The 25,126-nt window shown below is 38.7% G+C and overlaps 1 protein-coding gene across 3 annotated transcripts in view; it reads left to right on the plus strand.

Moving 5' to 3' along the window:
* The window catches only part of SSH2 (slingshot protein phosphatase 2), a 223,431-nt gene that overhangs the window by 51,670 nt on the left and 146,635 nt on the right, over positions 1 to 25,126 (plus strand). For 2 of the 3 annotated variants that reach the window (XM_033089164.1, XM_033089163.1), the window contains exon 2: positions 5,638 to 5,718. The exons of the other annotated variant lie outside the window; for it this stretch is intronic. In XM_033089164.1, the coding sequence (XP_032945055.1) occupies positions 5,638 to 5,718 (81 nt within the window). The remainder of the gene's footprint in view (positions 1 to 5,637; positions 5,719 to 25,126) is intronic. 3 annotated transcript variants of the gene reach the window in all.

Consider the following 25,126-nt stretch of genomic DNA (forward strand, 5'->3'; position numbering starts at 1 on the left):
TGTCCATTGACAAGTAAGTGGATGAACAAAATATAGTATATACATACAACAGAATGTTATTAACCTTAAAATGGAAGGGAATTCTGACACATGCTACAACATGGATGAATCTTGAGGACATTATGCTAAGTGAAATAAGCCAGTCACAAAAGGACAGATACTATATGATTCCATTTATATGAGGTATCTAGAGTAATCAAACTCATAGAAACAGAAAGTAGAATAGTTTCTTCCAGAGGCTGTGGGAGGGGGAAATTAGTTTTTTAATAGGTATAGAGTTTTAATTTTACAAAATGAGAAAGTTATGGAGATTGGGTGAACAACAGTGTGAATATACTCGACACTAATGAACTCTACACTTGAAAATGATTAAGATGGTAAATTTTATGTTATGTCATTTTACCACGATTAAAAATTTTTTAAATTTTAAAAACAGTACAAATTTTGAAACAAAAATATTAAGTTAAAAAGATTGTAACAGAAAAATAGGTGTAGTGTGCTTCCATTGTATATTTTAGAGAAAGGATATGTACACATGTAATGCTTACATGTACACAGAATATCTCTGAAAAGATATTCAAGAAACTGGCACAGTGATTACTGCTGGGAATGGGATTGTAGAGAACCAGGAGTTAGGGAATAGGGGTGGGAGGAAAAGTTAAATATGCTTTGATACCTTCTGAATCTTGTTTACCATATGAATATATTACCATTTGAATATATTATTATATTGAAAGAATGGTTTTTACCAAACTCGTAGAAACAGAGACAGATTTATAGTTGCCACGGGTCAGGGGTGGGCAAAATGGGTGAAGGGAGTCAAAAAGTACAAACTTCCAGTTGTAAAATAAATAAGTCAAAGGGACATAATAATAATTTTAAGAAGAAATAATGGTTTTTAAATATGTAACTTGGGGTTAGGAACTGCAGAGAGAGTTTTCTCAGTTAGGTCATCCTTAGGCTATGAAATCTCTTTGTCAGTGCAGTTACACCTAAGTGTCAGGATAAATAAGACCTACTTCTTGTCTCGGTTTTTAAAAGGTTAAAAACTCTTAGTCCCAAAGTCGTCATCAGGGTTTAGGCTACACATATTTTATTGTTTGAACCTAAAAAAGTAGTTGAAGGGAGAAAAGATGGAGGAAAAAAGGAAAGACAAAAGAAATGTAATAGTGTTTTCTGTTTCTTAAAATCACATAACCTATGCATATAACAAGAATAGAAGAAAAGATATTTAACAGTAACAATAGGTTTTGACTCTTGTGAGATTATTTCTTAAGACTTCTGCTTGCAAATTGTTAGGTAACTGCACAAGTTACATTTTAACACTCTTCAAAACATCCTTCTTAGCACAGGAGTCCTTGCACCATACATTCCCTATAAAGATTGCAACATTTTATTACTATAATTGCTGCTTAGAAACTGTTCTTGAAACTTCTTGTTATATATGGATATGTTTTCCTAACCAACAACCTTAGCCCCTGTTTTTCTCCAAAGGGGCATATTTCCACAGAGCCAAAGCCTTATATTTGTGGGGTTTGCATATCCATTAAACAAAAACAAAAACAAAACACTATTTTTAGAACCTGTTCAGTTTTCTTTCCCTTTGGTTTAGAGTTTTACTGTAGCTAATTCAGCATCCAAAAAAGTGCTTCATACGTCGTAGGGGTACAATAAATGATAATGAATGGATCATTGTGAGCTCAGTACTGCCAGGGTTCTATAGGGAATACAAATTTGTCTCTATTTAGAAGTGAAACACTCATAGTTTTGCAGAAGCAAAATTTCCCTATATTGGCAAGTTTCTTTGAAAGAGAATTGAACCCAATTGTGTAAACCTTTTACATGTGGGAAGGAGCATGTATTGCTGTAGGAATATTTATTGTTATTGTTTCGTTGTTCTTAGAAGCAGCAGCAGGAGTAGCAACATCCGTAGCAGTCACGTGAAATGCTTTTCTGATATTCCCTCTCATACAGTCTTCCCAACCGCCCTGTTAGATAGATGCTATTGTTGTGCCCATTTTTATGGACGAGGAAATTGAGCTTGGAGAGATTAGGTAATGTGTTCAACATCACAGAACCAGGATATGCACTCAATTTAGTTAAAATTTGGGCTTGGTACTTCCAATGCAAGCATATAAGTTTGACTTTATTCTCTTCAAAGTTCCTACTGAAATAGCCAAAAGGACATTAAAAATGAAGGAAGGGAAGGAAGGAGGGTAGGACAGAAGGGAAAGAAGGAAGAAAAAGAGAAGAAAATTGATACCTGCACTACAAATGGGACGATCCCTATCCTCATACTAGAAGAAACATTGGAGAACTTCCCACAATATGAAATTCAAACACCAGGTTGAGATAGGGCCTACCAACCTGAGAAGTACTACCGTGTTTCCCCGAAAATAAGACGTAGCTGGACCATCAGCTCTAATGTGTCTTTTGGAGCAAAAATTAATATAAGACCCGGTCTGATATTATACATTATGTTATATAAGACCCGGTCTTATCTTAATACAAGACCGGGTCTTATATTAATTTTTGCTCCAAAAGACGCATTAGAGCTGATGGCCCAGCTATGTCTTATTTTCGGGGAAACACGGTAGATATAAAAACCCACCTAGAAAATGAGTTAAGGAAGCATCTTTTATTCCTTGCTTACTAATAATGTTTGAAACCAAAAATGACTAATTTTATCTGTCGACCGTAAAACAAAAGTTGACTAGGTATTCCTACAGCAAAAAGGATATATTCAGGAAAAAGAAAAGATTGCAATCCCTTTTGTGCAGACGTGGTGAGGCATGTGCATGGACTCTGCAAGTAGAAGCAGAAAAACCCCTTTTACAGAGGGGAAAAGGAAGTGAAGGGGAAGAGCTGTTTCAACCATAGACTGTTATAGAAACACAGTTATTCCTGTAGGGCTTTTGGGAGGACACAGGGTACAGAGCTCCTCCCAGAGCGTCTCCTGATTCCTGCCTAGGTGATAAAGTTGATCATTTTTGACATATCAAATACCTTTTAGCACCTATTTAGATAATCTTGTAGTTTTTCTCATTTGACAATAATATGCTAAATTACATTATTAACAATAGAGTTCCTAAATATTTATTCATTCTTGGAATAAGTCCTTTATAGTCAAACGCGAGACAGTTCACAGTGCAGAACAACCAGGACAACTAGGAATTGGAATGACCAAGTACCTCAGAAGGCAGAGGAATGAACTTGAAATGTCTTTTGTCATCCATTAGGATTCCTAGAATTTAATTTAGAACTAAGTATGTTAGTTGAAAGTAAATACTTGTTCCATGAACCAATTATTTTTAATGCTACCAGCACCCTTAAGTTGATACGTTGTGTATTAATGAATTGAATTTCAATTCATACGCAGTAAAGCCTTAAAATAACTGTGAGGCTGCAGTGTCATTACAGGACCTCCTTCTTGAAAGATCATTTTAAACAGCTAGTGTAAACATGCTGAAGTATGTATAAGAATGAAAACTTTAAAATCTTAATTAATGTAATTTGGAGTAATTATTTTGTACTTTTCGGTCTTTTCAGTTTGTATACACTGTCAGTGACATATCACTTTTGATATGCTTAATATTATCTATGTTATCATCTTTTGTGATATGAGGAATTGAAAGCAGCTTTGATTTCTACCTTATTAATTCCTTCAAATATTTTGTTATTGATTAAGCTTTTAGCTTTTCCAATATGACTTTTAGAAGTCTTCAAGTATTTTGTAGACCGATTTAAAAAAAAGACCAATGGAGAGTAAATGTTCTCATTTTTACCCCCTCCAAAATGCAAGGGAGTAAGGAATAGACGTTGCATTTGCAGGATTTAAAAAGTGATTTTAAATACTTGGTTGTTTTTGTTTATTTTTCTAAAAGAAGAAGAGGGAGGAATAATGGAAGATGAGACTTGGTTTTAAGAAGGAAAACCAAAAGCAGGGGGAAAAGTAAGAAGGAAATAAACCAGTAGAAGGCCATTACCAGAAACAGCAACTATGAGCTTTACTTTCTTTCATTTACTTGTATTCAAACTCTTAACTTCTACAGGTATTCTGCAGGTTGTAACACGGCCTCAGCTTTGAAAAATCAAACTAGGAGTCAACTAGGATAGCCACAGAGTAGTTATACATGATTACGTTTCAGCCATTGGTAGTGAGAAGTTTTTGTTTTTTAACAACTTTATTGAGATATAATTGACATACAAAAAAGCTGCACGTAGTTAAAGCATACAGTTTGATGAATTTGGACATATGTATACACCTGTGAAACCATCACTAATGAAAGTAATAAACATATCTATCACCTCCAAAAGTTTCCTTGTGTCCCTTTGGGGGTTTTTGTTGTTGTTGTTCGTTTTGTTGTAAGAACATTTCACATGAGATCTACCCTCTTAAAAATTTTAAATGCACAACAGAGTATTGTCAACATTAGATCCTATGTTGTACAGCAGATTTCTGAAACTTCATATCCATTAAACAACTTCCCATTTCCTCCTTCCTCCAAGCCCCCATTCTACTCTCTGCTGCTGAGTTGGATTACTTTGGTTACCTCAAATAAATGGAATCATGCAGTATTTGTCCTTCTGTGACTGGCTTATTTCACTTAGCATAATGTCCTCCAGGCTCATCCATGTTCTCACGTATGACAGGATTTCGTTGTGTTTTAAAGCCAAATAATATTCCATTGTGTGCATATACCCCATTTTCATTATCTATTTGTCTGTCAGTGGGCATTTAGGTTGTTTCCATATCTTGGCTCTTCTGAAAAACGCTGCAATGAATGTGGGAGTGCAGATATTTCTTGGAGGTCCTGATTTCAATTTTTTTGGATTTATACCCAGAAGTGGGATTGCTGGATCACATGGTAGTAAGAAATTTTGATGGTATAAGCATATACAGCTCTACATAGGGATAGCTCAGTTTCTAGCATCTGTTACCTGAACAACAAACATTTGAATGGAACTTAATGGGTCAGAGTTGGAGTTTTTTTCTCTTCTCTTTTTTGTCATAAGGGAAAAATACTCTTGTGTTACCAGCTAATTGTTTCACTCCTTTGTCTCATTTTCCTTATCAGTCTTCTAGACAGATTTTGAAAAAGAGATTGGAGAATGGAAGAAAGGTTTTAAATTGTTTTCTGGAATCTGTCAGGGGGACTTGGGTTGGGCATGTCTTTTGGCTCTTCTTATAAACACTTGTTAGCAGAAGGCTAATGAGTCCAGGCTAGTGGTTAGATCCCCAAGTCACGTCCTATGTTCTATTCTAAAGCCTGTCTCTAAACAGTCAGATCAGTTATATACCTTTGATTATGAGGATAAATGAACACAATCCTACCCATTCTGGGAAGAGTCCAGAGTACATACTATAAAGGGTAAGTAGCACTGTCTTTACAGAAAAAGGACATCCCATTGCCCAAATTGGAAACCACAGAAACGCTTCAGCTAATTAAACATAATCAACTTTCCAATCACCTAATCAATCACCTGTTGGCTTTATTTCTCCAAAACAGCCATTGCTAATCAGAATTGCAGCTTCTCAATCAGCTAACACTGATTCCATGATTTCTGCGGGCTTTTCCCTCGTGCTTGTGGCCCCCATTCGTCTGGATCCCTGAAATGATCTTGTTTGTATTACAGAGCTCTCACGTGGAAGACAGTGAATCAGCAGCGTTACTTGGCTGTGAGTGTGAAGAATCAGAAATCTTTAGTGATTCCAATGTACGTAGGTATATGACTTTATACAGCCTTTGGTGATTCAAGTGAAAGCTTCTTGGGTAAATTTGGCTCTTAAATGCAACTGGGCTAGTGCCTGTTATTTCATCTATTTGGCCTCCGTCAAATAGTTTGGGAAGGCAAGTAAGTGACTTAGGCTGGATATATGTATAAATAGGATGGTATATTTGTATGAATAGTAATCTCCCCTCAAAGCATATCTATCAAAGTAGAAAAATGAGTAAGTCTCCTTCACTAGGGAATATGATTGTTTTTGTGAGTTCCCCCCCTTTTTTTCCACGGTCAATAGTATCTGTTCCCTGTGACAACTGCTTGGTGTTGATGCTGCCGCTGGACCTTTTTTCCCCACGTACATAGACCTTACACATTCTAGCTGTTGATAATGTAAAGCCAAATAGTGTTATAATTACTGGACTGGAGAGTCAGCTAGATTATCTCAAATGTAGAACTAACTACATGAGATGTTATAAATTTTATTTGTCTCACCTGACTTCCAGCAAGGTTGCTTTAATTGCCGGTTACCTATAGAATCAGGCTAAAGTTGGAGAGTGACTTAAATTGACTTTTTAAAAAGTGAAATCTCTCTTGCATAAGGATTACTGCCTTTGCTAGCCGTAGCTAAAACTAGGTTCTACAAACCTTGGTGATAAAAATCTAGGTTGTCAATTTCAGAATGTTTCTTGTGCATAGAAGCGCTCCATAAATATCGTTGCAGTTTCACCAACGGAAGCTGTCTCCCTCTCTCAAAGTAAGCCATGCTTCTCAGGTGTATCACCATAGGACTGCCTCCTAGTAAACTGCCTTTTTACACATGGCACAGTGAAGGTGATCACAGTTGTAAGACCTCATGCAACTATTATATTGATTACCTGGCTGCACTTCATTCAGCATTGATGAAGAGTCTGGAATGGCAGGAAGTCAGTTATTGTGACTCACTGATAGCTGGAGTGGTGCTCATTTCCCTTGTGCTTGAAAACATTAACTGATGAACTCATATGAACACTCATTTATTATCAACCCTTATTTGCAGATGACAGGCTCAGGGTGGAAAGGTTATATTCTTTGCCCAGTGTTGTGTGGTAAGCCGGGACGGCTCTGACATCAGATCCCGGCTGACAACCATCAGTGAGCTCATTGTCAGTAGGCAGCGGCAGCATTGGTGGAATGCTACCAGTCTCCTTATGTAGTACCCTGCAAGATTTATTCTGTTCAGTCTGCAGTGGAGTCCTCTGGGCTTCGACTGGCTTATTGTTTTGGCTGATTTTGTCTTAAAGAGACCAGTGAATGACAAGCCACATGAAGAACATTTTTATGAAGTCGGACACGTGGTAAAAAAAAAAGAAAATGATTGTAATTTTAATGGTTTTTCTCCCTTAGAAACAAATAGTTGGGTATATGTATTTGCAGATTACTCTGGATTGCTTTATTTTATTGCCAGAGCTTTCATTCATTTAAGTCAGATTTGTTGTCTTATTTTCCTCTTCAAGAGGCAAAAGTGGTTATGTGTACTTGGCTGGGTTTTTAAAGGTATTGGATTCTCCTATTTTGTGTGCTCAGGGAGTATTTCCCACACTTTTTTCTCTTTTCTCAGTTCCCCGGTCTCACCCTCACATCAAAGGAGATTGAAGAGCTCCTTCCCAATTTGAAGGCTTAAACTTGAAAACAAAATTATTTGTAGAGCAAACAGATTGAAATCCCCACTTTGAATTTTCTTCAAAGTAAGTGGCATGGGATCTTGATAACTATTTGAAGTAGAACTTAACTGATGTAAAGAAGACTAGACGATAAAGTCAATCACTGAAGAACGTTCTCTTCAGGCATGGGGTAACAGAAATATGAACTATGGTTAGCTATAGTCATTCCCTTACGCATGCATTCATTCATTCACTAATCGTGTACAAATCATTGCGCTTGGAGCTGTGGAGGTTAGAGATAAAATATTGAATCCACCCTAAGAACAAACTTTCAGCAGTAAGAAGAATAAAGTCTGAGACTCCAATGTAAAGCATGGTGACTATAGTTGATAACACTGTATTATATAATTGCTAAAAGAGCAATGTTCTCACCAGAAAAACCAAAAAAGTATGTGAGGCAATGGATATGTTAATAAACCAGACTGGGGGAATCTTTTCACAATGTACATGCATAAGAACTCACCACAATGTTCACTTTGAATGTCTTACACTGTTATTTGTCAATCAGACCTCAAAGCTGAAATTTAAAGAAAAAAAAAAGAATTACCCAGGGAGAATGTATACTCTATGCTTCAACAAATTAGTTTTCTAGATATTCATGGAAAGCCATGAAATGGAGAGGAGAAAATCATTCGTGGGCAGCACAAGGGGTGAAGAGAAGAAATATGAGTTTGAGTGGAAGGCGGTATGGCTGGAGGCAAAGAAGGGCTGGCCCTCTGCAGGAGGACTGGTGCCTTCGATTTCTTGGGGCTTTCCCGGAAGAGAGGGGAGGCGTGTAGTGCGGTCTCTGCTCCTTCTTTGGTCGTACTCAGCCTCTAGGGAGCCAGATAAAGGGTAGAGCAGCTACTTGTGGCTTCTGCTGTACACAGCGTGCTGGAGGCCTCCCTAATGGGTAGGGGGACTGCCTGCCCCGGAGCAGGATGACGTGGCTGAAGAGGTTCACAGAAAAGAAGATACTGGCCGTCGCTGCAGGAATTTCGCTGGCTCTACATAAGAACGATGTAGGTAGTGACTAGAGCGGGTTGGGTACTAGTCGCTGCAGCAGCCACTGAGACTCCTGAGTGTCCTCTCCATTCCCCACCCCTGCTGCTGTCCTGCCTTAGAGGAGAAAAAGCTGAGATTCCAGTTACTGTGTGTGTGAGAGTTCAGCTTGAAACAACGGGATTCATTGCCTTCGTAGGGTGATTTCTTCCCCAGCCTGGCGGTCAGGAAAACTCTTGCTATAGTAGTTTATTTCCTAAGAATATAACTAATTTCTTTGTCCCTTTTTCTTGCTCTTCTGACCCCACTCCCATCCTATCAAACAAGAAGAGGGACACATATGGGTGGTTATACTTTTCTTATGGTCTACTCATTCCTTTGCTTGGATATTATATCCTTGTAGGGAATCCATTTTCCCTTTGTGCAGTCAAAACAGCTTTTATGTTTCAGTAGCCCAGTGAAAGGAAGAGGTGTTCACCTTTTGTTATTAAAGATGGAAAAAAAGCCACCCATCTAGAATCAAATGTGTAGAAAGCAAACAAAAACAAAATCTGACATGTAAAAATTATTTGGTTTAGAATCCTTTATATTTTGAATCTGTAGATTTGCATTCTCTAGAGCAGGACAAGTATCTCAGAATACAACAGTATCCTTCTAGATAGCAGTTTCTATGGAGGATTTCACAGGTACTCATTTTGTGGGGTGGGAGAATGGCTTTGGAGAGAGAGAATATTTAACCTAATACTAAGTTCAAGATGAAGGATTTAAGAATTTTAAAAAGTTATTAGTATTAAGATAAACTCTAAGTCAAGGCCTACTGTTGAGCCTACCTGTGGATTGAAGATAGAAGGGACTAGAATCTTCTGGAGTTTTCTGAAGCATCCTGTTTTTCTTGGTATGTTTTAAGTCTTAGAATATGGTGTATGGGAGGATACAAACAATAAATGACTTATTAGCTCAGAAAGTAAAACTTAGGAAGGGAAAACTGCTATCATCATCAAATCTACTTTTGTAAGTCTCTAGAGATTATGAGCACAAACAAGACGCTTGTGGGTAAACCTACAGACGCGGTGATAACAAACTGGTTGGCTGGAAGGTGGTAATGGTGTGTATGCTAACAGCATGTACATAGGTCATTTCTGAGGATTTGTGTTTACCTTCTTCCTTTCAGGTCTCTGTTCTGTGTGTAGTTTTATTTCTTTTTTTGACTCACTTGCAGAGACACCATTTCACTGGCCAACACATAAATATAAAAAGAAGAAAAAGGAAAATTTGTTGCTAAGGAGATGTGGGTTCTATTATGAGTTTCAAACGGCCATTTAGCCAACAGCAAACAGCTGTGCCACCAGAGTTCAGGATTATTTGAATTGTTTCTGCCTCGCCTCTGCTGGTTATGGCACCTGGTCAGAAAAGGGGATGAAAGTGTTGCTAGTGGCAAAATCATAGCTTCACCATGAACAATATCCCCCTACCCCTTTGGAAGGGGGTCTGATGCAAATTATTACACTAGTAGAAATGACCTATGATGTTAAACTCATTTTTCTTTGTTCAAGAATAGAATATAAGAAAGAATAGCTCGACTATTTTATCCTAGAATAACAAATGAAGAATAATTTTCAGCTTTTCTTTTTAAAAATCGTACCCTCTTGAGTGACTTATTGAAGGAAAAATGAGATTTATAGTAATTTGGGGTGTAAAAGCTAGTTTTAAAATTAGCTTCATCCTTTACTAAGCGGTGCTCATGATGGCTGCGCCTTAGAATCACCTGGTGACCTCTGAAAATAATTTAATAACAGGGTCTTACCTCCGTCCAGTGAAATCAGGATCTATGTGTGTGGGACCCAGGTAGGGAGATTTTTTAAATGCTCCCAGGATTCTTCTAAGATGAATCAAGGGTTGAGAACCCCTGTTTTAACTCTAGCTGTGCTAATTTTTGTACCTCCCAATCAGGGCTTCAATCTCCAATATTTGTAACATCTCTTTCCTTGAAGAGCTGATAAAATGTGTAAGAGTTGACTGTATGCATTTGACAGCACAATTAACTTCTGTTCCTTGGCTAGGCTTTTGTTAAGAGAGGAGAAGGATACTGAAATTACGTGATCCAAATTTTCAGTAATCCCGTGACAATGAAGGGTTTTCTGTGAGGTTATTGCTCTTCCCGTGTTAACACTGCTGGGAGCTCGCATAAAGATGAAGAGTTAGTTAACTTTTATACTTTGTATATAAAACTCTTACTGGAATGAAATATACGCACAGAAAAACGGACTTATTTTATACTTATATGTATACCTTGATGAATTTTCACAAACCCACATCAAGAAATTGTGTAACCTTTACCTAGATCAAGAAATGGAGTATTAGCATTCCCTTCCTCCTGCCCCTGCCAGTCGCTGTCACGCTGCCAGTCATCACCCCCAGAGCTAACCACTAATCCTGTTTTCTTGACCATAGCATTTTGATGTGGGTGTTAGGCTATGCGCTTTAGAGGATCCTCTCTTACCTCCAGAATCAGGGCTCAGCATCATGTGCAAAACAGTTAAAGAGCTCAGGCTGAAGACCCAAACAGCCTGGGCCAGAGTCCCACTACATACTGGCTTTGTGACTCCACTTCTCTAAGCCTCACTTCCCCCATCTGTAAAATGGGGATAATAATAGTACTTGCCCACAGAGTCGTGACAATTAAATGAGATAATTTATGTAAAATATTTAGAGGGCCTGGCACATTATCTGTGCAGAGAGCAGGGGCAGACATAGGATTCTCTGGTGTCACCATCTCTTCAGCAGAGTCAGAACAATGCCACTGTTGTCTGTGGACACAAGTAAGTTCACAGTCCTGCTCTGGAGAGAAGGAGGGGGACAGTGGGCATCCTGACCAGCTCTCCTTTTCTTCCCCATCCTTGATTTGGCTTGTGGCGTGATTAACTTGTGGCAACTTCTAAAATACATTATTTAAATTCATAAAATGACTATTGAAAGGCCAGAAACTTTCTCTTCTGCATCTTTATATTTGCCACAGTGCCTACCTAGCACAGTAATTTGCAAATTGCACATAGTTAATGCCTTGGCTAAAGGAATCTAAAAATAATGCTTCAGGCACACCATGCTTTTCTGTGCTGGATTTGTATCGGTCTGAATTCTGGTCCTTTTCACCAGAGACACATTTTTGAGACATCTGGCATAAGAGGATACGGAATACAGCAGTGAAATAACTGCAAGCAGAAACCGGGAGCTTGGCCTAATTTACAAAATCAACCAAATAAAAGCTCCAACTAGCTGAGTTATCTTGCTTCCATAACCTGAGGCAGGGCCTCCTCAGATGTACTTGCCCCTTATTTTATTCTAAGAGAGCAAGGGAAACGAGATGGCAGGGCTCATCAGTGTTTCGCTAATAAATTGTACAAAGGTTTTTTGGTTTTTTTAGATTGCAGCTTAGAAATAATTTACCCAATGGAAGGTAATAAGCAAAACAATTTATTGAGCACTTACTATTTTCCAGACATGCTAAGTGATTTTTATACAAGTTAGTTAGTGTTGAATCCAAGTCTTTGAAGTTAAGTACTTTTAGTGTTTCTTGTTTGAAACTGAGGAAGCAGAGGCTTGCCTGGTAGTGACGGCCAAGTCTGCCTGACACTTCCTGCCTGAGCTCTTAACCTTATGCTGGATTGCCTTTGCCCTTGAATGGTGTTGGCACACTGGTGCCAGGAGGTCAGGGCACATGGGATAGTGGTTCTCAGCCCTGGCTTTGCACCAGAATAATCTCTGGAGCCTTCCAAAAACATAGACACTCAAATCGTACTTTTGGACGTTTCTCATTCAGTGGGTCTTGGATGAGGCTCAACATCTTTATCCTTTACAAAGGTCCACAGGTGCTTCTTCGTTTAGCCAGAGTTGAAAATCGTGGTTCTTAGAAATTCCCTAGGGTGGAATTGTAAGATTACAGATGTGGGGGCATCTGAAGACTAAATTTGGAATATTGTGAAAACACATTGTCATTTGAAGTGTAGGGAAGGAGGAAGTGGCTTAATAACAACCGGGTTTCATGTTTCAGGAGGTGAGTAAGATAGTATTTATCGCTGGAAATTGGATACATCACTGGGGTATTTTATAGCCCGATTAATTCTCCATTCTTTCTATGAATTTCTCGAGTGCTGCCACTGTTGTATTCAAGCACAGTCTTTCTCAACCCTTATGTGCTCTTCTAGATATCTGTTTTCTCAGTGTGTGGGGTGAAGTCCTGGTGAAACTGTGATTTCGGAACTGTTAGATGAGAACTGCTAACCCTACAGAAGGCAACAGATGGCCCTGATCAGGACAAATGCCATGGGAGAGTTGTAAACTTAACAAATTCTTCAACTCAGTGGATACTGTCTTCTGAGTCCCTTTTAATACCTTTATTTATTTATTTTTTGTTTGTTTTCGTAATCTCACAGTGTGCTTGGGCAGTAGGGGAGGGGTTGTAAATCTTCCTTTCCCTTTACAATTGGGAAAGTTGAGTTACAAAGGGCACGACTTCCTCAGAATTATAACTGAAATAATGTCTGACACTTGTTGAGCACTCACCATGTGCCTGGCTCTTTCCTAAATGTTTTTACATGTACTATCCCATGTTACATCTCCAATATAAGTAGTGTTATTTATACCTGTTTTGAAGAAAACTGAGCTCACTTAACGCTACAGTTATTTGAGTTTACTCTGTGGCAGGAACCCTGCTAGGCAATGAGTATCCAGTGATAAACACATCAAATGCTGCCCTTATGAGATTTGCAGTCCATTGGGAAAGACATATAATAAAAAACAAATAAGCATTCAATTACAAAACGTAATAGTGCTATGGAAAATACAAATGGGGAAATAATAATAAAGAATAACAAGTCAGAGTAGCCATTTAGATAAAGGATGGTCAAGAAGTGCCTCTCTAAGATGGTGATATTTTAATTGAGAATAGTTAAAGGATTTGCTTAGTGTCACATAATTTAGTAAGGGATGAAGTTCAAGTCTAAGTCCCAAGAGTATGCCCCATGTATACTGCCCGTCACGTGTATGCCTGGAATCTACCCAGGCTTGTGACTTTTCTCTCTGATATGACCAGATTCATACCATGACACTGTACCAAATTTCCAGAAGAGGCATCATAGAATTTATAATAATAAGATAATTATTTCAAAAGAAAGATGCCTCTTGAAATGCTTCTCTAAAGAGAGCCCTACGAGGCAGCAAGAAGAAGGGGAAGCAAAAGGGTTGCAAGTAGTATGTGATTAAGCAAATGGTAGGGCGACACAGCTCCAAAGAAGCTGAAAATCTCCGCTGTAACCACACTAGGCTGGGGGTGGATGTTTGATGTTCCACTTTGGATCAACATCTTATTTCCTGGCCTTACTTAAAGAACTTGAAGGGCCTGATCCAGGAGCCAAAAGAAAGACTGCTCATGGGAAAAGCTGACGAAGAGGTACGAAATGGTGGCTAGAACTTCAAGGTGCTTGGAAAGAATGTGGGAGGAAGGGAAACTCTGCCCTTGGGAAGGGAAAGCAGAGAAGTGAACAGTGAAATACAGCCTGGGTTTAAATGCTGCAGTCTTCTTCTGACTCTACTGCAGTGCTTGGTTTGCCAAGTTACTCTCTTAGGATTTTCCAACAGTCCTCTGAATTGCCCTTTGCTCCAGAAGAATTTGTCCACTTACTCTTTTTCCTCCCAGGAAATAACAGTAATTCCTAGGGTGATCAGATTCTGTAGAAGTGTGAAGCAAGTTTTTTGACTGTGGATCAACTGGTTAGATTTGAATAGAGACTAGTGTAAATTTTTTTTTTGGAAAAGATTCATCCATATTTATATATACACGTCACTTGATAATTGTATTATGAAGATTATAAATTGGTTAGATCCTGGCAATCTGACAGTTCAGTTAAAAGTTATAATAATGTTCAAACTCTTTGACCCAGAAATTTAATTCTTGATAATTTCCTCTGAAGAAATTGTTTAAAATGAAGAATATCTGTAAGTAAAAATTTAATGAATGTTTAGTAATAGGAGATAATGAATGGTTAAGTAAACTATGGTAATGTTAACTCAATTAAGCCATTAAAATAAAAAACATGAAAACTGTATAATTCTATGAGAAATTTTATATGAAATGTTAAATGAAAAAGGTAAATAATGGAAAAATAAAGTTGTATTTCTACCTCATTCTTATGACAAAAAAATTACAGCTACATCAGAGAATTAAATGTAGAAGAAATTGACATTACAAGGAAGGACATATAGGAGAAACTTTTTTAATAACCTTGGGGTAGGGAAGACTTTTTAAAAAGATGACACAAAATCCAGAAACCATAAAAGAAAAAAAATATTGATAAATTCGAATACATAAAGCCCCAAATTTTATATTAAAAGATCCTGTAAACAAAGGCAAAAGACTTTGGGAGAAAGATTTTTAACACATGACAAAGAGCTAATTTCTACAATACGGAATGTGTTCTACACTTTTTTTTAAAAGATCAGACACATAATAGAACAATGTGCAAAAGAACTAACAGATTTTCACAGAAAAAGACACCAATAGCTCTTCAACATATGAAAAGATATTCAATAGTTCCCCTAGCCAATGCCTGTCTTACCTCTCAGATTGGCAAAGATCAAAAAAGTTTGCTACTGCCTTGTGTTGGCAGGGGTGTAGAGGAAGCAGCTTTGCTGTGTGTATGTTGATGGTATGGTCTCAATTAAAATAACCTCCATGGAGGACAATTTGTAAATACCCGTCAAAATTATGGATGCCCATAGCATTAGCTCCAGAAATTTCATTAGTAGAAATTTATCCTCCAGAAATATTTCTGTATTTGTGACGTTACATATACTCAAGTATAGTCATTGTGACATTGTTTGTAATAGCAAAAAATTAGAAGTGTCCTAGAGGTCCATCACGGTGTTTCCATATTAACCCGTATGGAATTATCTCCTGTTGCTAAAAGAAAACATCAGCATGCAAAGCAGTGTGCGTATCGTTTGTGTAAAACAAAATCAGAAACAAAAACAAAAAACAACTTTTAAATCAAGACAGAAAAAAAAGAATTTATTTAGATTCTGAGATATACCTGGATGGTATCTGGTAATATACATGTAAATTAAAAACGGCGGTTGACTTTAGGGAGAAGACCTTGTGTTGGCTGGGGGAGCAGATGCGAGATGGAGACTTACTATGTAATGTGTATCATATTGTCCCTTTTGAATTTTGTACTATGTGCATGTGTTCCCTACTTTTTAAAAATACTGAAACAGTTTAAAAGAGGGTGTGGAACAAAATTTCCTAGCCATTGTTCATTCCTTCCACAAATATTATTTTAAAAGAAAGAAGAAAAAGAGCTCTTTTCCTTAAATACCCACAGCCTAGAGAGACAGATATATAAATAAGATTATTGAAATATAGTCTGGCAAGTGCAGTAATGGAGTAGATATGTATACTAAGTACAATTGTGGCACAAGAAGAGAGTAATTCATTCCTTGCTTGATACGTCAAGTTTAAAAATGAACAAAATTGGCATATATACTTAGGTTACAACTACACCAAATCTATATATAAATAGATAAATCACAAGAAGGAGAATTGAAACTCACAGGCAAGGCCTTAAATATGAGTTTCATTCAGAGGGTGAGGACGTGAAGCTTTGGGAGTGTCCCAGGTGTCTCGTTCATGTTTCAGAATCAAGGTTTTTGATTTTTTTAAATATACTTTAGATTTCCAAAAACAAAGCAATCCAGGATTCCGCAGGATCTTAGCCCTAGGTTAGCATCTCAAGCTTGTACTCTTGAAGATGGGAGGATAGGAATTACTGTATTTGCCGGAAGTTAGTACAAGGGATACAAGACACTGTCACACACACCTCTCAGCACTTCTCCATTTGAGCCTGACTGCAGGCTGCTATGAAAAGCCTTGGAACTAACTGATTGGCGTGCGGGTTCTATCTGTAGAAGTGTTCCGCGATCTTCGGAGGGGGTTTCTTGGTAAATGTTTTGGTGTATAACTGCTTTATTCTTTCCCAAGGAGCTTCTTTAGCACTAACGGACCCTCCCCAGGGCGACTTTTAGATGGCTTTGAGGGGAGCTGCAGAGCAGCCAGGACTAGATTAAGCAATGCTGGCACTCAGAATTTATGGCCCTTCTTGTTCTGAGCTACATATAACAAGTAAATATCAATTAAAATCCGCTGGAACATTAATCAAATGGGGTGTTGCTGTGTCACAATACTTTAAATTCTACCCTGTGAAGTCAGGTCCAGGTCTTACGAGTATGATCAGCTCCATCTCTCCTGAGGTCATTCTTTAAAGCACCACTATTTTGTTTCCTCCTCCATTCGCGGATCCCACTGGTCTGGTTCTATGCCTCTATCCCGAACTGTTCAAACACTGGCTTAGTCTGGAGCAGCAGCACCAGGTGCAGTACCAAACGTGGGGCAGAACTGGGTGTGGGGCTTCCTTCACTGGCTGTGGTCACTCTTCCTTGCCTGACCCCTGTGCCTGCAGGGCATGACCTTAGTTTCCATTTCTTATGTATATGGTTACCTTTCACTCAATGATTCTTTCAACAAATACGTACAGAGTACCTCCTATGTGCTAGCCACTGCTGATTGCTGGGGGTATGGTGTGGTACATATGACAGACGTGGTTCCTCCCTTTCAGACTTACGTTCTAGTAAGGAAAGGTGGCATTAAACATCTAATTATGTGGTGAATTTTAAAATTATGATTCTGAAAAGAGGAAAATACACCATACTATGAGACTATAGCAAGCCGGGACCTGATATGCTCAAGGGTTAGTGAGCAAGGGAGGGCTTCCTTGGAGAACTGGTATTTTGAGTTGTGCTCTGAAAGGTGAGTCAAAGTCAACCAGAGAAAAGGTGAGTGAAGAGAGAGGGAACAGAAATACTCACAGGTCAGGAAACTGATGGACAAAGCTTCAGGTTATTCAAGGAACCAAAAGAATGCCACTGAGGTTGGAACATAGAAAATGAGGTAGGAGTAATGCAAGACGACGCTGACATGGATGGTGCAGAGTCTTGTAAACTGAGTTAAGGCTCTCGGACGTTATTGCTCAGGCAATACACCACTGCAGAGTGTTCAGTGGGGAGTGAACAGCTTAACAGTTAAAATGTCTACCTGGCTTTACAATGGAGAATGGACTTCTGATTGACTGATTTTAGCCATATACAGTTGGGACTTCGTTTTTCTGTGATTTGATTTCGTTAACTCATTTGTTGGAGGATGGAACTCTTAATAAGAGGGAGGTTGATGGAAAAGTAATATATGGTAGTATGGTCGTGAAGAGTGTTTGACCCCGGATAAGTTATTAATACTTTCCTTCTCTAAGTCTCAATTTCCTTATCTAAAGAGTGGATATAATAAATAGTATTCCTGCTTCGTGGGGTGATTGTGAAGATTAAATGAGCTAATGTCTGCAAAATATTTAGATTAAGGCCTGCATACTGAAATGTTAGGCACTGTTACAATCTACCAACCACACGAAGGTTTTATTGTTCCTCTGAGGACTACCCATCATCCTTGGTGGCCCATGGAGTAGTTTTCTATCCTTAGATCACATGTGGACTTGTGTAGCCACCACCACTGGACTGTAAGAATCTAGCCTAGTCAACTGGTAGAGAAGCATCATGAATAAGGTTTAATTTTACCAGTGTCACTTGGGGATGGAAATGGAAGCTGAGGAATGGTTGCCTTTTTTAACACTAGCTACGCTTTTGCTTTGAAGCTGGCTTTTCACAAATACCAATGAGAGGGTTCTGAGGCTTGCAGGAAACTCAACAGGATGTAGTTAGTTGCTTAGAAACATCTGTATCTCTTTGTTTCCCACATACTAAGTAACCAATTTGTATAATTATACTGAAAAGCAAAGCTTCAGGTTGATCAAGGTTAATTATTGCCAGTATTTGCAATATTATTAATGTCTCCCCATAAACTGCTTTCCCAAAATAGATTGTTCCAGCTTTGCAAAAGATTTAAATGCCATTGATTTCTTCAGTGAGATATAAGTCTAGGTCTGAAAACTGGAATCTTCCAATTTAATATTTTCTAAGAAATTAGTACAGAGAAAATGTGTTTTCTCTTCGGCTTTAAAATTTGCCGCATTACATGCTTACAGAAATTCTCACTGCCTGACTTTTGTTATCTTTAGTCCGTTCTCTAAAATTGTATGTTTCTGCCTTCGATCCATATTTTGGAACTAAGGAGAGGGGCTAAAGCACGCCATCTTTATATAAGAGTCCGGGAGAATTTGGGGTAGGTGGGAATCTACTCTAAAAGTTTGCAGTGGATTCAGACCCTGCCCACAAAGTCTTTGTTTTGTGTTTAAATTTGTCTTCTTGAGAACATAAGAAGGCAGGATTTTCAAAGGAGTTTTACAGCCAAGTGCTACAAAAGGAAAAATTAGAATTTCTTATACAGTCAAAGAGAGTTCACTGCAATCAAGTTTACTTACTGAGTTTGTCAGAGACATCCTGTGGTGAGATGGTGAATAATTCCATTTCTGAAATAAAAGTGAGCTTTGTGTGTTGTTTTTCTCTTGTCCAACACGATGACAGCTCCATCTATCTGCCTTTTCTCTCACTCAGTGCTCTAAGGGAAGACCCCAAAACATCGGCAAATTGTTCTGGTGGTGGAGAGGGTGTTGGGTGAGAAAGGAATTGGCCAAAAATAGGGCTTTACCCAGCTGTTGCAGGAAGATAAACAGAGGTTCTACTACACGTAACTTCCTTCTTTAAAATGACTATGTGTTACATAGCATTACTACTAAAACTGAAGTGGTGTGGTTTCATGTTGATCTAGAAAAATGCTCATTTACAGATGCTGTAGCTATGTTGGTTTTTTAATGTACTTCTTCATTCCGTTTTTGTTTTTCCTTCATTGTTCTGTGTTTGCCCTGCCCAGCTTCAAGAAGCTACTATACTGAGGAGTGTACCATGTCACAATGTGTGTTACCTGGAACTTCCTAGGATTGAGTATTTTATTCCTGTAGAAATTTACCCAAATTTTAGAAGAATGACAACATGGGAAACCAAATTTATTTTATTGCCATTGATTGTTACTTACAATAGGAAAAGGAACTCAATCCTTTCACCTCTTCATCAACCATTTAGTATGTGCCACAGTTCTAGTCGCTTGAGATACATTTGTGAACAAAACCAAAAAGCTTACAGTCTGATGCTTGTTACTATTTCACCTTCTGCCTCTGCCTAGGGAAGTGCTGGGTTCAAAGTCCAGCACCACTATGTGCTGTCTGTGACCTTGGGAAGTCATTTCTCCCTCTTTAACCCTCATACTCGTCCGCCTAGTAATCATGTTGTCATGTCATCATTCTTTGGGGTCTCTCAAAAATCATCCATTGCATTGGTTCTGTAAGAGGAAATTTGCTTGTTAATTGCTTGGATTTGTACTCAGAGGAGCCTTATGCAAAATAACTTAAAGAAATTTTGTCCCAGGATTTACCTGTGTTATGTTCTCTGGTGTGTTTTTACAACTGATCTGGATTAACATCAGCAACACTTTATAGTATGAAAGCCAAGAGCACGTGAGTTTATGTTTCTAGAATTTAATCTCACATGTGTCATCAAAGGGAATGATGGAGGAAATGAAATAACAGATTTCTCCGGGTAGATAGCTGCTACTTTTCTGGTGTGGTCAGCTTTGCTGGTGGGAGCTTATCTGCTCTACTCCATGTCATTCTGGTGGGGCTGACGATCACTCGGCCCCGCTGTCCAATCACTGGGGTGGTGATATGTCTACAGACCCTGTCAGGCTGCTCAAAGCACCCTTTTGCCTGGATACCCTGGTTCATCCCGGGTAGCACTTGACCAGGCGGGGCCAATCAGAGTCCTGTTGAGAGAGAGATACGGATGCTGAGGGTAAAAAGGATGAAGTTCTTTTTTCTGGACTCCCTGATATGTGCTTAGTGTGATGGGTGGTGATCTTACCATCACCTGGAGACAGTCTGCCTAAGAGTAAGAAGAGAGCAGAGTCCAGAGAGAGAGGGGAAAATAGAGACCTAATAACATCATCGCATTTCTGTCCCCCTTGGATTTACCAGTTATGTGAGCCTCGACCTGACCACTACCTTTTTTGTTTTCCTTACGTCAGATTGCTTGTAACTGAAAGTATCTTGTATAATACAGTAGCCTTACCTATTACTGTGGTAGTCATTTGTGTCTGCCAGTGTTTCCGGTTCTCCTTATAGCAGATACTGGTAGGATTATACTTCCTGGGGAGTTGGGCATGGCCATGTAATTGCTTTGGCAAATGAAATATGTGACTTTTGTGGCTTCTAGGCGGAAGCCTAAAAGTCTTAGCTGACATACGTATGATTCATTATATTTCAGTTTCCCTGCCGTAATGATTAGTCATGTCCTGGAGGAGAAAGGGTAATGTGGAGTAGAATTGCCACCAACCTAAAATGGACATGTATAGCATAAACGAGAAGCTGCTATTATTTTAAGCCACTAAGATTTTTTAAATTTATTTTTTAATTATAGTTGACATATAGTATTATATTAGTTTCAGGCATACAACATAGTGATTAGACAATTACATACCTTACAAAGTGATTACCAAAATAAGTCCAGGACCCATCTGACCTCATACATAGTTATTATAATATTATTGACTGTATTCCACATACTTTATGTCCCTGTTATTAATTTTATAACTAGCAGCTTGTACTTTGTACTTCTTAATCCCCGTCACCTTTTTTGCCCATTCTTCCCCATCTGGCAGCCATCAGTTTGTTCTCTGTGTCTGTGAGTTTGTTTCTGTTTTATTTATTTTGTTTTTCAGATTCCACATATAAGTGAAATCATACAGTATTTGTCTTTCTCTGTCTGACTGATTTCACTTAACATCATACCCTCTAGGTCCAACCATGTTGTCTCAAATGGCAAGATTTCATTCTTTTTTTATGGTTGAGTAACATTCCATTGTATAATATATATGTAGGCCAGAGTGGGGTGTATGTTATTAGCCAGGGTAATCGAGAGCGACAGATTTTGTGCCCACTTGTGCTGGGCCAGCTAGGTGGGAGAAGAGCTCAACAAAGGAACAGTGGGGCCCACCAGTGCTTCCATCGCCTGAGAGAGTGCCCACCAGTCTCTACCCTTCCAGCCCTCACCCTAAAATTAGTCCATTTAATTCCTCTCCATTTAACCCAGGCACTTCTCCAACTGCTGCCCCTGTACTGGAGCGTGGAGTGAGTTTGTTCGGGAACCTCTTAAATAGAGACTCTCGGTCTCCCACAACCCTTCATCAATCTCAGATATAATCCCTGCTGGTGTTCACAGCCAGATGTTAGGGGGCCTCCTCTTCCTCGCACAGGTGCCTGGGGCTGGGGAGCTGAGTGTGGGGCTCAGATCCCTCACTCCTGGAGAGGGGGACCTCCACAGTCAAGATACACCTCCTGTTTATTAATCGCCACACCATGGGTGTGGGACCTGCCCGGTCCATGTCTCTGCCCCTCCTACCCATTTCCATGTGGCTTCTTTATATCCTTATTTATAGGAGGTCCATTCAGCTAGTCTTTAGGTGGTTCTCAGTGATGGTCCTTCTATACTTTAGTTGTAATTTTGATGTGATCATGTGAGGAAGTGAGTTTAAGGTTTATCAACTCTACTATCTTGACTCCGCCCCTAAGCTGAAGATTTTGATCTATATGTTTATTGCAACTGACAGGTACTTGTGTGAAATACATTTTTCTATATTAAAATATTCTAAATATTTCAGGTGAAAAATATTTTAGTGTAACATCTAAAAACACTGATGTCCACAGAATGAGACTATTAAAATATTTAGTATATGTAGTTATTCTAGTTCAGTATTAAATGATCGCTGAAGTCAACAGCAGTAGTTCCTGGTTTACCATCCAGGAACGAAACCTGCTTTTAGGGTTGTAATCTCTGACCAAATTATAGTTGCCTTGATTCATATTATGTGGCAGGACAAAGTCTATAATGACGAGTATTTATAATTCAGACACTATGTAAGCAGTCTAGCCTTGTCCATGACAATTTCTCTTCTATGGCCTGGGACAGTGATGGCAGCTCCTTAATCAGGCCTTGCTTATCTGAAAATAGAGAAACCACACAGGTAGGAGGAAATGGTTCAGGGACAGGTTGAACAAAAGCCTGATTTGCAGCCATGTAGTATCAGTATGGAAGCCTTGAAATTAACAGAGCCTTTGGGAGATAACCGTCAGGGGCGGAGCCTGGTGGCTGCAAAGTGAGTGTTTAATATAGGCAGCGCCGAGCTCTGTGGACGCGAGCAGCCTCTTTGAGACAATGCTGTTTGTTCATGCCACAGAAAACATCCTCCCTCTCCTCCTCTCAACCCCCACTGCTGGGCTTCAAAGGCAAATGTATAAAAATTTTTGCCTGAAATTTTAGGATACATTTTGCTTAAAAATATATACATACGTGTACACACACAAACACACACACACAGATATCTGTGTGGGACTCTCCAGCTTGTGTGAGGTGCAACATAGTCTCAAGGACATTACATTTGGATACTTTAATTTTTCCACCTGTAAAATGGAAATAAAAATATTTTCCCTCTCTTACCTCTCTTTGTGCACATGGGAAAATGTGGTGCATAATGCATTTGTCAGGACTGTTAGTTAAGAGTAAATAGAAACTGGCTTACGTAGGAAAATAAAAGTTATTTGTTGTTGAAAACAAAGGTTATTTGTTGTTTCTTATAACAGCCAATCAGGGGATGCCATCCCCTGGCCAGCAGTTGGCTTAACCATGAGCATGTGATCCAGTTCAAAACAGTGAGATGAGAGGGAAGCTGGGAGAAGGGGGTGCAGGAGGCTTCTGGGACAATTTTCCTTGTACTTAAGAGACACAGGGGAAGAGCTGTTTTCTTCAGCTGACCGTTGTTGGATATGTACATATTTTATGGACCTTAAAGGTGGCAGCCATCTTGGGACTATATTAGCCTGTGAGCAATGCTGACACAATTAGGATGGCAGAACAAAAAGATGGGGACAACTGCATTCTCGATCAACTTCCGCTACTAAATTAATCAAGATGATACTTTTTCTTATTGTTAAACCATTTTTTGGTGGATTTTTTCCTCTCTTTTTTTTGTTATTACTTGATACTGGAAAACATCCTGAGTAATGCATAGAGATATTTTGGGTTCCTCAGACCGAGAAGAAGCTCTTGGAGGACTGCACAGTTCCATTGGACCTTGTACGTAGTTGAAGCTTCGTAAATATTTGTTAGAAAATTGTGGTTGCTTTTATTTGTATTTATAATGGAAGCACTAAAAAATAAAACACCTTCCTCTTCACTAACAATTCAATGCAAAAGTCATTAGATGGGACCAAGCATGACAGGTGGTGTTGAGTGGGCACCAGGGCCCAATGTGGTTGGGACACTGGAGCCCAAGCAGGGTGCGGAGGTTATCTGTGTTGGGGGGGGGGGGGGGCCTGAAGCAATTGTTGGAGCCCGAGTAGGGTGAGAAGAGGGTCTCTGTGGGAAACAAGGTTGAGGGGCGGCCTAGTAGGGAGTGTTAGAACCTGAGGAACGTAACAAAGACCCACAGAGAGAGACATTGAACCAATGGAAGGTGTCAGATCCTGAGTGGGGTGAGAAGATATCTGCTTATACTAAAAACTTACACTGCTTATTCTGGAAACTTTATAATCGTATGTGCCCCCAAGTGCACCTTTATTCCATTTATTGGTGAAAATTTAACAAAATTAACATTCCAAATATGCCTTTTAAAAATATGAAATTATTGTTTAATATATTACATGAAATTCCTCAAAGACATGCCTGTTTGATGAAGGCAACTTCACCTTCCTTGCAAGCCAGCTTATTTTCTATAATGCATAAAATTTTGTTAACTATAATTTGCAATTTATCTGTATAGAAAATATTTTTCATTTCAAGTTTTCAGTGGAGTAGATAGAACTAAAGTATTTACTTTGTTCACAATTGTACTTTGGCACTTTTAACAATTTTCAAAGGAAACCTGAGAGAAATTACCTTTTGAGGAAAAAAGATCAGGCTCACTGATATCCCAAACTCTTTGATTTTTGTAAGCAAAAATTTAATCTCACCATTAATACCAACACAACAGCACAATATGCTTGCAGTCACTTTGCAACCGTGATTAGGTAGTCAAGATTAGCCCCATTTTATCAGTGATAAATATGGCCAGCGTAGGTCCTACTGTGATCTACAGGCAAAACTAGAGCCAGGTTGATTTCCCCAAAGCCAAGAGCTATATATATTGTCCATTAAATATGCTTTTATGGAAATGAGGATTGGAGAGAACTAGGACCAGAAGAAAGGAAAGTAAAAGAGTACCTTTGCTCACATGAAGTTTTTCTTCAGTGATTATATGATATCATTTTAACAAAAGCTTTCCATAATTAGAAATATATACCACTTAAAATTTGCTAACGCAACACTTGTTAACCAACTGCCAGCCTCAGGTGACCGGGCTGGGGGGGTACATACCATACCATATTTCCCCAAAAATAAATATTAATTTTTACTCCAAAAGATGCATTAGGGCTTATTTTCAGGGGATGTCTTATTTTTTTTATGTACAACAATCTACATTTATTCATGTACAATAACCTACATTTATTCATTTATTCATGTACAAAAATCTACATTTATTCAAATACAGTCATGTCATCTTCTGGAACACCGTCATAACT

This window comes from Rhinolophus ferrumequinum, chromosome 21, assembly GCF_004115265.2.
Source record: "Rhinolophus ferrumequinum isolate MPI-CBG mRhiFer1 chromosome 21, mRhiFer1_v1.p, whole genome shotgun sequence".
NCBI classification, from domain to species: domain Eukaryota; kingdom Metazoa; phylum Chordata; class Mammalia; order Chiroptera; family Rhinolophidae; genus Rhinolophus; species Rhinolophus ferrumequinum.